The 14,298-nt window shown below is 31.3% G+C and overlaps 1 protein-coding gene across 1 annotated transcript in view; it reads left to right on the forward strand.

The window, feature by feature from the left end:
• Positions 1 to 12,472, forward strand: part of LOC111692072 (odorant receptor 22b-like) — a 14,197-nt gene extending 1,725 nt beyond the window's left edge. The window contains exons 3-6 of the mRNA XM_023455773.1: positions 2,543 to 2,644; positions 6,977 to 7,082; positions 7,386 to 7,547; positions 12,422 to 12,472. Coding sequence (XP_023311541.1) covers positions 2,543 to 2,644; positions 6,977 to 7,082; positions 7,386 to 7,547; positions 12,422 to 12,472 — 421 coding nt within the window. The remainder of the gene's footprint in view (positions 1 to 2,542; positions 2,645 to 6,976; positions 7,083 to 7,385; positions 7,548 to 12,421) is intronic.
• The last annotated feature ends 1,826 nt before the right edge of the window (positions 12,473 to 14,298 follow it).

Here is a 14,298-nt window from a genome sequence, read left to right on the forward strand (position 1 = left end):
TGGTTCCATATTTGAAAAAATTGTCAGTTGGACACAACCCTAAGAAATCCAAGGTATTAACTCGAGAAGAAGTAAATCAATTCATAAGAGAGGCAGATGATGAAATATATTTGATGGCTAAGGTATATTTTTAATCATTGTTTTATATGTATTTTAAATTACTAAATATCGATATCCTTTTAGGTCGTTTTAATATTGGGTATTTCTGGTGCTTGCCGCCGTGAAGAACTCACTAAAATGAGTGTCGATGACATAGAAGATAAAGGTTCCATCTTGATTGTGAAAGTACCGGATACAAAAACGAACATACAACGAATTTTTACGGTTTCGAATCTAGATTATATCGATATTTACCGAAAATACGTGGCTCTTCGTCCAAGTTATGCTAGCAGTCGCCGATTGTTTTTGAAGTATCAAAATAAGAGATGCATTAACCAAGTTGTTGGAATAAATTCTATTGGAGGGATGCCCAGCTTAATAGCAAAATACTTAAAATTACCAAATTCTGATGCTTACACAGGTCACTGTTTTCGGAGAACCTCGGCCACACTTCTTGCTAATGCTGGGGGTGATATATGTAGTTTGAAGAGACACGGGGGATGGAAATCTTCCACCGTGGCCGAAGGATACGTGGAAGATTCTATCAATAATAAGATTCAAATATCAAATAAAATTTTAGATTGTGAAATTTCAGGATCACATGGTATCACCTCTACCTCAAAAATTAGTAGTGTTTCAACCCCCAAAACCCCAATATCCCGAGCTGAACCTGAATTATCTGGTTTAGGAATAAATATTGGTTCGTGTACTGGTTGTACGATTAATGTTAATATTGTAAATAATAACTAAAGTTATTGTAAAATTCTATCATTATTTTAAAAGTATTTAATTGTTATTCATTTAAAAATAAATAATAATTTGGAGTTTTGCTTCATTTTTTCAAAGATTGAAATACAAAACTTTTATTAATTTACATGCAGTGTGCGAAATACTTCGCACCCTAGTGCGCGACGTATTTCGCGCACGGTGTCATGGTAACGTAAGAATCCGAAAAAAAGTGCCACTTCGCATATTGTTGTCAATGCGCAAACCTTGTCATTTTTTGACGTTTGTAGAAAAAATCAATTTAATTTTATCATTACTTTTTATTTTCTTGACAAACGATCGATTGCAAAACTGCCATTATGTTATACATTATTTTTGCACAGGCCCTTATAAAAGCTAATTTTTACACTGAAAATTATTGATATGTTGTACTTGACACCCTCCTGATCAAAAGTGTTCATAGGCCCAAAGTCCGGAAATTAACAGTTTTCGAGATATCAAGGACGCAAATTCTCAAAAAATTGAATAATTCCATAAACATGGAAACGAGTACTTTTGAAAATAATTATTAATTTTTTATTATTTATTGGATTTAGATCGATTTGAATATTCATAACATATACCTGGAATGGAAATCAGTACGATTACACCCCCGGACACCCCCAAATTAAGGGTTGATAAACTAAAACTTTATATCTCAGGTTGTTACGTGATTAGCCAAATCTCACTATCATGTATCTTTAGTCCGAAACTCGACGCTACAAATCACCTTATATTTACCTATATATCCTCTATTTTGGGGGTGTTTCGAGATGGAAATGATTAAAATAATTTCCCACGCATGCTCTTAACCGTATAGAATAAAATTTACAAAAAAAAAAACAGGTGGATAATCTCATAACAATCTGAGATATAAATGTTTTAGTTTTTCTACCCCTATTTTAGGAATATTTCGGAATGAAAGTGCCTTGAGGATTTCTACACATATGCTCTTAACCATATAGAATTATTTATAAAAAAAAAACGTGTAAACAATCTCGTAATAACCTGAGATATGAATATTTTAGTTTTTCAACCCATATTTTAGGGGTGTCTTGGGGGTGGAGTTGTACTGATTTTCATTCCAGATACATATTATGAATACTCAAATTGATCCGAACCCGATAAATAATACAAAAATGGATAATAATTTTCAAATGCTCATTTCCATTTTCAGGTTCATGGAAATATTCCAATTTTTTGAGACTTAGATAGATAGATGGATAGATATTTATTTGACCACTGTTTACATACATTCGTACAAATGTGGTATGTCAATTTTCAGTTTGAGTTTGAACTGTAAAACAGTTGGTATTGTTATAAGAAAAGTACAATGTGTAAATCCTATATACAACATTAAAACAATTTAACAAAAATTATACAGAACATAAAATTATACAACATTATACATTCACACAAATTATACTCTGAACTGTAGAACCAGAACAACTTAGGCGACTTCAACTACAACAGTTTAATGCCAACATACTTTTCTTAATACCCATTAATACCTATTAAAGATTGCTTAAAAAGATAATAATATATACTTTAAGTCTTGATCCTTGAAAGGCGAAAGAAATCAATCCGTCGCCTTAAATTTCTGAAAAATTTGATGTTCAATATTTTCTGTTTCATTTCTATTTATTAATGACAAAAAAATAATTCAGTTTTTTTCTAGTTACGTCGACGATTTAAATACATTATTAAGTGTGCCAATTGCGCTGTTGATGGTGACTAACATTTCCATGATATGTATAACTATGTATAATTCAACAGTAGGGTAAGTATTTTTGGTATGAAACAGAGCAAAAGACTGAATTTAATTTTTACAAAGAGTTGAACAAAAAACACATCACTGGACCTTTAGTTATTAGGCCAATCAATAGAGCATTAAATCAGTGATTTTTTAAAAAAATACTAGCTGCAAACGGACATCATGTAAAAGAGATATATGCTTATGTGTTTCCTACTCCAATTTACCATTAATTAATTTTTTATAAACATTTTTATTAAAAGAAAAACTCATTTTTATATAGTTTTTTGCTTATAAAACCTAAATTTGTAGAGAATCGAAATACGAATAAAACGAGAGGTCGATCGATCCGATCGGATAATTTGAAACGAAAAAATCCCGGAAAAATCTGAAAATTTAGCGTTATTTTAAAAATTCGTTACTCCGCCATTTTCCGAGTTGTAGAGCTGACCCTGTGCACAAGAGTTGTAAATTATATGTACTTTAAGTGTACACAAAGCTGTCGCTGTCGGACCATTAGTTTTGGCACAATTGCACTTTGAATTTTTTGGTGCATTATTTTGCAAACGTTCTGGATGCGTTGATGGTGGTCCAAGTTTAATTTTTCAAGCGGATTTTAAAAGTAGAAGTATAATACTACTCAAATTGTCTCTTTGAGCATTCAGATTACTTTGTTAGTTTAGGTTTTATAAGCAAAAAACTAAAAAAAATGTTTTTCTTTCCATAAAAATGTTTATAAAAAATTAATTAATGGTAAATTGGAGTAAGCAACATATAAGCATATATATTGAGATGAAATCAGAGTATTGAGAGCAATTTAAAAAGTTAAATTAAAATTCTACTTGAATACAACACGGTGAAGAGAAAGGTTGAAATAATTGTTATAAAACTAAAAAAATATTTGATTAAAAAAAATTGTTAGTATTAGTATTATGAATTATTAGCAGAGTCGGATTACTAGAACAGAATAAATTTCAGAAATTTAAATATAAAAATATTATCATTTTGGTCAAATAGAGTACATGCCAAAGGTGTTATGGGAAAAACATAATTAAAATTAATTAGAAATCGCAAGTGACATATACAGGGTGTAACTAAATAAGTGTAAAACATTTAAGGGGGTGATTCCTCATCGAAAAAAAGATAGGATCTTTCATATAAAGAAACTTCCCCCTTAAAGGGGGTACATAAAATTTGTTTAACAATTTTTTTCACAAGCACTAAACAAGTTACAATATTGAAATTAACCTGACATTTTCTACTACCAAAAAGACACTTAGCCAGTAATTTATTTGGTTTACCCCATGGTTGTAAGGGGTGGAAAACGCAACCCCTAAAATTTATTTCCAACGTAACTTTTTGTCTTATTATTTGTTTACCATTTAAAAATTTATTTCCGATAGCCTGTTTCATTCTAAAAAAAAATGTCTCTTGAATTTTTTGCCCAAAATAAACCAGTTCGCAGCAAAAAATTATTTTACGAACAAGATACATATCGCCATAAAACGAAAATACGAAACTAATTTATCTAGTAGGCCGCTATTAGCGATACTGACAATTAAATTGGAATCAAGCTGTCAGTTTGTAAATTTTTGAAATTGAAGTAATAGTAATTGTGTATTGTTGTTCTGTTCTTAATTTGTTACTTTAATAATTCACTTGTTATTAAAATGGCATACACAAATGAGGAAATGGCTGATATGCATTACGTTTACGGTCTGTCGCAGGGGAATGGGTTAGAAGCTTCTACAAGATAAGCTGAAATGTATCCTCAACGGCAGCATCCTTCACATAGAATATTTGCCCGACTTCATCAACTATTACGTGAATATGGTTCATTCAACAAAAGAACGCAGGATTGTGGTCGCCATCGAGAAGTAAGAACACCACAGCTTGAGGCAGCAGTACTTAATTTGATAGAAGAACAACCTACTACCAGTACTAGAAAGATTGCTTTCCAGCTAAATGTTGATCATATGACGGTATTTCGAATTTTAAAGGAACTTCTCTTATACCCTTACCATCTGCAACGAGTACAGGCACTGTTACCGCGAGACTTTCCGAACCGTCTTGAATTTTGCAATTGGATGCTGGAAATGATAAGAAGAAATCGTGACTTTCTGAAGACGATCGAATTCACAGACGAATGTAGTTTTTCTCGGGACAAGATTATTAATTTTCATAATTACCACATATGGGCTGATGAAAACCCTCACGCTATTGTCGAAACTAACCATCAAGAACAGTTTTCTCTTAACGTGTGTGTCGGAGTTATTGGGGATTATTTAATTGGGCCTCATTTTCTACCTCCTCGATTAAATGGTGAGGCATACGTTCAATTTTTAAGAGAAGTGCATCCCGTACTGCTGGAGGAAGTTCCTTTGGGCGTCAGAAGGGATATGGTTTTTATGAATGATGGGGCTCCCGCCCATTTTAGTCAAGTAGCACGTCAGCATTTAACTGAAACATATGCAAATCAGTGGATAGGTCGAGGACCACAGAATTGGCCCGCTCGATCCCCGGATCTCAATCCTCTCGATTTCTCTACTTGGGGCCATTTGCTTTATGCAAAGAAAAAATATTTTTTCCTGTCGAAGAAATTAATTATTTTACAAAAATTATGGTATTATCTGTAACAAAGATTTCTTTAAAGCTAATTATATCATCTAATTTTTAAAAAGTGACAATTTTAAGACAGAACAACGGTTTTTTATTTTTAATACTGTTGAAGAAATGTAATTTTCAGCAAATTGCACAAACTCTTGTGTCAAATATATTTATTATCGATTAAACCTGAATATAAGGTACAATGTATAGCATTATTAAGTACTACAGTCGAATTAGATCATAAAACCTGAAAACTTGAAAAATTATTGCTACACATTTTCTTTCACTGAATGTCGGAGAAGTTTATGTAGAATGATAATATCAATAATGGAATTCGAAAGAAGTGAAGCTAAGTTGGCAAATTGCAAATAATTGGCAAATGTATGTGTTTTTCACTTTTTTTACTGCCCCTGAAAACTTAGACGACCCATCTGAATATTAGTTATTTTACGCTTTAGGCAATTAAATTACCTACAATTCATTATTCACTAATTTGTTAATTGTAAAATAATGTTCAAACACGGAAATATCAGTTTTGGAAAATTGCAAATTATTATTGCAAAAAGCGATGAATATTGATGAAATTTATGGAAAAGACAGTCAATGTAAAGATTAACATGTGCGCCAAAGGCCGAATTGATTGACCGTGAAATCGTTGCTCAAGGTATTTGTTAATTGATTTTTTGCTTGTTTTTTGCAAATAATTGTTTAAGTTAATATCGTAGATATATAATTGATCCAAACAAGCGCATCGAAAAAGAAAAATTTCAAAAAGTTAAAATTAAGTAGCCCTTTATAACTAAAAAAGTAGGACGTTATAAACAAATTGTTCCAGGGTCAGGCAACAGTCGCTCGGGAATTCGCTCTTTTTGCATTAAATAGAGCTTACTTTTACGGGAATTAAAAAAAAGAGAAATCACCTACGTCTCTTTGTTCCCAAGACAGTTTTTTTTATAACGTTAATTTGTCAATTAACTATTGGACGTATGCAGACCGGGATTTTGGAGACAATTAAAGAAAGGGTTCAACCTTTATTTTACAGTTAACAAGTTGGTGAAATATGCCTTTAGATACCTTAAATTGTAGGTAATTAATTGCCCAGAACATAAAATGACTAATTTTCCGATAGGTCGTCTAGACTTTCGTGGGCAGTAAAAATGTGAAAAAACACGTAAATTTGCAATTTTCCAAATTAGCGTTACTTCTCTCGAGTTACTTTTTTGATATTATCATTCTACATACACTTCCGCGTCATAAAGTGTAATAAAATGTCTACTAATTATTTTTTTACGTTCAAACTCTAATTCGACTGGAGTAAAATAGGTAAATTCAAAGGTTTCAACTATTCGATTTCCTTTTTTGCCACAAATGTTGACAAACTAAAACACTGAAACAGATATTATTATTTATATTAATTTATGTAGTAAAAAACATCGGGACTAATAATGATTAACGTAAATTATCACTACATTTCTTTTCTTTTTTCGAATCTATACCATCTGATTTCCATAGTTATTAGTTATTGCAATAACGTCTGGCATTATACGCAAGCGGTCATTTTTAAACAAAATTAACCACTTGACCATTATATTTCACATTTCCCATTTGAAAAAAATAAGAAGTGCCAATAATGAACTGTCCTCTCAGTATGAAACATAGCACCAATGCGCCTGGCCTCACAGCTTAGAATTATTACTTGCAAATATATTTTCATTCACCTCAATGATTTTTGTTATAAATAATCTTTTTCAGCGAATCGGGTTTATTGGATCAAATTAGAATATTTGCAACAATACTGTGTGTACTCACAGAATCTTTTTTGGTTTATGGCTTTCCCGCGCAGGTAATGATGGACCAGGTATGTATTAAAAGAATACTCTAAGCAATTAAACATAGTCACATATTATATAGAGTGTTTCTTTAATATTGCGAAAAAGTAGGGCACTCTTCTACATAAACTTATTTTCAAAAACGACTGTTATCAAAGTTATACCCCTTTAAAGAGGCGGGTCAAAAATTCAGTTTTTATTTTATTTCTCACAAAAACATTCCGTAACTTCGATGTTTTGGAAAATAAATTTATATGGAAAATTCCCTCGTAATTTTTGGCGAGGAAAAGTTTTTCGTAGTACTAAGAAACACCCTTTATAATTATTTTTAGTCAGAAGCAGCAGCAGAGACTATATATTCCGAGTGCAAATGGTACCTACCGCAATTGCGACATTTGCGAAACGATTTCCTGATTATGATGATGAGGAGTCAGGAAGGTGTTCATATAAGGGCTGCAAATTATCACATCATTAATAATAGAACTGTTCTACTAGTAAGTAAAAAACACCAATAGTTGTTAAAACTCTTTGGCTATAATTCTATAAGTATTTCGAAAATCCAGAGCAGAAATTTGAATTGTTCTGTTCTGTCATCTACAAGGTCGTTGATATGTATAGAAACGGTCGATTATATCCTAAAGTAAGACAACTGTCGAAAAATCATAAAACACAAAAGTTTTAGCGTTTGCGAAATATATTATAATAAAGAAAAATGAAGAATACAGAATTAGTCAAAAAGTCATGACGAAATAAAGCTGTTTTTCCTTTAATAGAACACCTTGTATATTATTCCATATTTCAAATGTTCTCGAAATTCTAAACAAAATTCATGTAGCACATCATGTACCTAAATTTTCCAGATATCAAACTTTGAAAGTAACTTTTGACTACTCTCAAATTTATAAAAGAAAAAGGGACCCAAATCATGAATATTTATTTTGAAAAACGTATTTTTTTATGAATGTCATGAATATTTTAAATTTTATGAAAACAATAGTTATGCAAGAAAAGAAAAATGAGATTTATTTATTTTATTTTTTTATTAAATAACAAATATTTTCTTTGGAATTCTATTTTATAAGGAGCTGAAAGTGTTCACTATTTACCTCACTGAACTAAATTTTTTAATGAATCTAAAAAGGTGTTGGGTGGACATTTCAAACCTTATCCTTTCCTACAACTGTTCGATATTTTGCGGCCTATTTTTGTAGAATACGTTTTTTATGTGACCCCACAGAAGAAAGTCAAGCGGAGTCATATCGGGGGAACTAGCTGACCATTCAATTTCCTCTCGGCGCTCAATCCATTTATCAGGAAAAGTTTCATCTAGATATATCCGTACCACACATTCAAAATGTGGACTAGCCCCATCATGTTCACACCATATTTGTTCTGCCGGTAAATTGGGATTGTTAGTTTGAGAATAATCGTCTAAGCTCTGAAACAATATGTTCAGGCAAAAGTAATAAATATCGTTCATAAGTCATATTTCCGCTTATAAAATAGGGTTCTATGCCGTGTCTACCAATAATCCCACACGAAACATTTTCTTTCTGTCGTCGTTGAGTGTGAACTTCTTCCATCCAATGTGGATTTTGGTCTAACCAATACCTACATTTCTGTCAGTTTTACGTAATGTAGATTAGATTCGTCAGAACACAATCCATAACAACTTTGCAGGACTCGATTATATGATCACAATAGTCTTCACTCAATTCTTGTAACAAATGAATTTTATATGGATGTAATTTTTCCCGTTTACAAATTTTTTGAATGGAATATCGACTCATGTTATGATATTAAGCCCTCTGTTGTGTCGAATTAATTTGATTTTCCACCACATTTAGCATAACTTCAAAGAATTCTCTTCATTGTTTTTTCGATAGATACCTTAGGAGATAATCGACCGTTTCCATACATATCAGCGACCCCGTATATTCTGAAACATACTACAGGGTGTTTCTTTAGTAATTTATATTTTAGGTGTTAATTAAGTATGTACAATAAATTCAACAAACGATTATTTGAGTGATTTTAAGACAAAATGCTTCGTTTTCAAGATACAGGATGTAAAAAAATTGCTATTTCGTAAATATCTTAAATACCCTTTGCCCTTTGTAATTTGGCAGTGTTATTTGTACTTTATGTTATTTAGATGTTACATGTTATTAATAAAAAATTATAAAAAAAATTATAATTTACAAAAGAAACTTTTCTTGTATGATGCAGGGATATGCAATTAAGTGGATTTTATTTTTTTTTCTACAAAAATTAATCAACATACGAAAAACATTCAAGAGACAAAAAAGTTGTATTTTTAGTTGCTTAATTCAAAAAATATATAAAAATTACGAAAAAGTCTGTGGCGTACATTTTTTTTGTCAAAAATATTCGGTAAGTTACCGCTCGGAACGCCACCGGACTTAATAAATCTAATCAAGTTGGGGTTAAACTAGCCCCTTAACACTACAAATAACAGTGTCTATACAGTAAATAATAATTTTTAGTTTATGACTTTAAAGATCTAGGAATTAACTTTCAACCTAATTTGAGTTTTAAAAACCATGTGAATGAATTAAACTAATGCTTCATATAAACTTTTGGGTTTCATTAATAGAGTAACAGTTGACTTTAAAAATATTAATTCTATTTTATATTTATTTAATACTCTCATTCGTAGTCGTTTAGAATATGGATCTATTATTTGAGACCCTTCAAAACAGTATATTAGGGAAGCTCTTGAATAAATCCAAACCAAATTTATAAAGTATCTGTTACAAAAAATATTATATTAGTCCCGGGTTTGCTTCCTATGATCCATTGCATAAACACTTTAAGATATATAAGTTAGAAAATAGGAGAATTACACGAAAATTAAAATTTTTACATAAAGTGCTGAATGGAGGTTATGACGCTCCTTATCTATTGTCTCAGATAAATATAAATATACCTGACCACCATATGCGTTCAACATAATTAATTTTTCATATCAGCTCTAGTACTCTTATTAGTAATATGTGTACATATACAGGGATGGCCACTAGTACGGAATAAAATTCATATCTTTTGAATGAGTTAATTTTTTTTTAAAACGCCGAAACACGTTAACTGATTTTGATTTTTTTCCCATCTTTCGGTTATATAATAATTAATTTTTCTTCAACCCCCTAACCCCCAGCTACCCTACTTTTTTTTCAAATTGAAACACAAGGCATGAGGGGGCTCGTTGAAAAGCTTATAGAAAACTGAATCCAGCCATACCAAATAAACAAGTATTTTTTCATTTAGAAATTGTAACAAATAGATTATTTACAAAAATAAACTCAATGTCGCAAATGCTGGAAATGTCCTCCATTCACTATTAGGCATTCTCAAAGACGATAGTAATGCTGTCCACAGCATTCTGAATGACTTCAGCTGGTAAATTATGCATCTCCGCCCTAATTTTGTTCTTTAAATTCTCAATATTATCCGGTCTGTCCTGGTAGACTCTTTCTTTCAAATATCCTCTAAGAAAATAATCCAGGGGTGTTAAGTCGGGGGATCTTAGCGGCCATTCAACTGTACCCCGTCTACCAATCCAGCGATTTGGAAACATTTCATCTAAGTATCTTCGAACATCAATACCAAAGTGTGGGGGAGCGCCATCTTGATGGAACCAAATTATTTCATTCGAAAAAAGTACGTCTCCTTGAAAACCATTATTTTCGTCACACCGCCTCATCATTTCTTCACAAAGTTGTAATCGCCTATCATAATCGTCTTCCAAAAGCTCTTGGACAGAACGTACCTTATAGGGGTGGTATTTCTCTTGTTTCTGAAACATTCGAATTGCAGTTCGAGAAGCATCGTGAATGCGGGCCAATGAAACAGTTGAAGTATGAGGATTTTCAACAAGTTCTAATGCACTGTCTATTTTCTTTTCTTCATTCAAAGCACGTGCCCGTCCAGTTTTGGACAAAGTCTGTACTGTACCGTGTTCCTCAAATTTGTGAAATATTTTACTAACTGTCCCTTGCGAGATTTGGTTTTCGGGATATTTCGCATTAAATAAATCGCGCACTTCAGCCTGACTTCTTATTTTGTCTCCACATCCAAGCAATATCAGTATTTCGATGCGTTGCCTTTCCGACAATACCAATGCAATTCAGTAAATAACTTGATTTTGACACAATAGTACCGTTTCAAACTCCAATTTACAACTAAAGCGAAAAATTAACCAGAAAGCCTGGCAAGTAAGTGGTATCAAAAAAATGCAACATAAAAAATATATCTTTTTTTGCGTTAGCAATGATAGGTACAGTTTCAAATTCTTTATTTTATTTTGTGCAAATTCATGGAGGATAACACTGAAGATAATTAAATTTTATTTAGGTCTATTTTAAGTAGGTGTTTTATACAACCCTAAAAACCTTGCTATTGAAAAAGTAAAACTTGTTTATTTGGTATGGCTGGATTCGGTTTTCTATAAGCTTTTCAACGAGCCCCCTAATGCCTTATGTTTCCATTTGAAAAAGAAGTAGGGGTAGCTGGGGGTTAGGGGGTTGAAGAAAAATTAATTATTATATAACCGAAAAATGGGAAGAAATCAAAATCAGTTACCGTGTTTCGGCGTTTTAAAAAAAAATAACTCATTCAAAAGATATACATTTTATTCCGTACTTCTGGCCATCCCTGTATATAGAATATCTATAGACATTTTTGGTACTACCTTAATAACATTTAATAGAGTTATCCGAAATATAGATTTTATTTGAAATTGATTGTCCTGGTTCTATTTTCCCGGCTGCTCCTTTGCTGCAGTTTATTTTGAATTTTATTTTGTATTTATTTTATTTTCTATTTTAATTAGGTAAGTCAGATATGTGCATGTATATACATTTCTTTTTCTCTTCTAGAAACAAGTCATTAGGTTGTTTCTAACCTGTTTGTTTCTTATTCAAAATAAATAAAGAACGAAAAATTTGATAAAGGCTATTTAAGGCATTTACAAAATAGCAATTTTTTACATAAGTTTAACACCCCGTGTCTTCAAAATGAAGGATCTGCGGACCAATGTTTATATGAACTTTTTGTCTTAAAGTCACTCAAATAATCGTCTGCTGTATTTATTGTACATACTTAATTAACGCCCTGTATTAATGGACATGTGTTAATATAATCTTTCTTTATAAAATAATTAGAAGAAATACTCTAGACTACTTCGGAAACATCTAATACTCTTGTATTGATCGGAATTATATTTGTCAATACACAATTTTTAAAAAATTTCAATATAACATGTATATTTCCATTAAAATTCAAATAAATTAAGTTAGTACTAGGTAATATAAAAAATGCATACCTCAATCTATAATTTTTATTACAGATAATGAAAACTGCTTACAGCTTTTATACTTTTATGCAAAAGGTAGCATAAGCCAGGAGGGAGTTGATCAACTATTTTTGCACAGAGCACTCAGAGCAACATTTCAGTGCACTTCCACTCGAAGTATGTATTGTTACCATACACAGAATTTTCCAGTGAAATCTGGGGCACTAAGAAATAGTGGATATTTTAAATATACAGGGTGATTCATTAATAATTGTACATACGCTGACTGGATAATCCTGGGCTGAAAATATGAAAAATTGACACATAACGCTTACGGAGTTACATGGCGTTTTATTTAAAAAAAAAATTAATTAATTTTTTGCTCATTACTTTAACCCTGTTTGATATTTATCATACTTGGCATAAAGTTTGGAACATATTAAAAAATCACAAGGGCAGAGGGGCAGTTTCCCATTCCTAACTTCTACGCCACTGGCGGAATCTTTATTTTGGTATAATTTCCCAATTCTTCAATACTTTCTATGCAATTAATTCCAATCTTTCATAGTGGTAGTCATTATTTCTCGAAAATTTTAAAGTTAAACATAAGACTTCACAATCATTTTTATTTTATTATGTAATTTATTTTTCATAGTATTAATATTGTAAGTCGGTGTCTTCATTCATGGAATTGCATTGAATTAGTTGAATTAGTTTTTACAGTTGAGTTTATCATTTAAATCATTTAAAAATTTTAAATAAAACATCTTGTAGCTTCATAAGGAGCCATATTTTATCTACGTGTTATGTGTCAATTCTTCATATTTTCAGCCCAGGTTTATCCAGCTGCCGTATGTACAATTATTAATGAATCACCCTGTATATAATTACTTACTCAATAATTAATAACGTAGAAATTATTTCAAACAACTTAAACACTACTGTTATTATATATTCTAAGAAAACATGTAAAACACCGTATCTACTCATATATCACATTTAACAATTCAATAAAATTAAACGAATATCAATTGTCTGAGTTTTATTTTGTCGCTATCCTCTGCTTCCGTACAATATTTGTTGAGAATTAACTGCATTCGACATCCGAGGTAGAAAGCATTGGCGGCAGGACGAAGGATCGAAGTGTATCATCCTGTGCATTTTTGTGTAGCTTCTATTAAAATAAATCAATGGAGGTGAAAAATAAAAGAAAGGAATTTAATTCCCAGTCAAAATTTATCGTGTTTAATGTGTATAATTACTTTATGACAATTTTTCCAAATGAAAATAAAATACAATTAAAAAACCGTGTTGCAGTTGTTACAAAAGTAACTTTAGCCCCTATAGGGAAAATTTTAAGTAAAAGTGTCGAGTTACAAGCACTAAGCAATGGCGATGGTGAATAAAATTTAGTTCTTCTAAGGAAAAAGTATGTACAAAAACCCACATACCAGAATGGGAACAAATGTCGGGTTATTCTGAAGCAATTATAAGAAAAAATAAGTGCGGAATACGACTTTTCGGGAAAACGTACCTTCCTGTACACCATTATTAAAAAACTTGGATTCAGGTGGAAGAAAACTAAGAATAACTAAGAAGAATGGGCGGGTAGTAACACATAATTATTTATTATATAACTTAATTATGTTAAATTATTCATTAAAAATGGTAGCAATAATACGATTGTAGTTGTTATAGTGTTTTGTATTGAATTTTAATTTATTGCAATAATTGTCTTCTTTTGTAGTTCCAAATGGATATACAGACGGTCTACTATAAGAGAGCCACTCCTATGTATCTCGTCGTATATTAATACGACGCACGTCAAAAATCTTTATATGTTTTTGTTCCATTTTTTGAGGCCCTTATGCTCGTAAAAACAAATTAGAGATCCATGGCCAACTTTGTGAGTAATCATAAAAAAACCGGAA

The sequence above is a fragment of the Anoplophora glabripennis genome, unplaced genomic scaffold (assembly GCF_000390285.2).
Source record: "Anoplophora glabripennis isolate ALB-LARVAE unplaced genomic scaffold, Agla_2.0 scaffold549, whole genome shotgun sequence".
Classification (NCBI taxonomy): Eukaryota; Metazoa; Arthropoda; class Insecta; order Coleoptera; family Cerambycidae; genus Anoplophora; species Anoplophora glabripennis.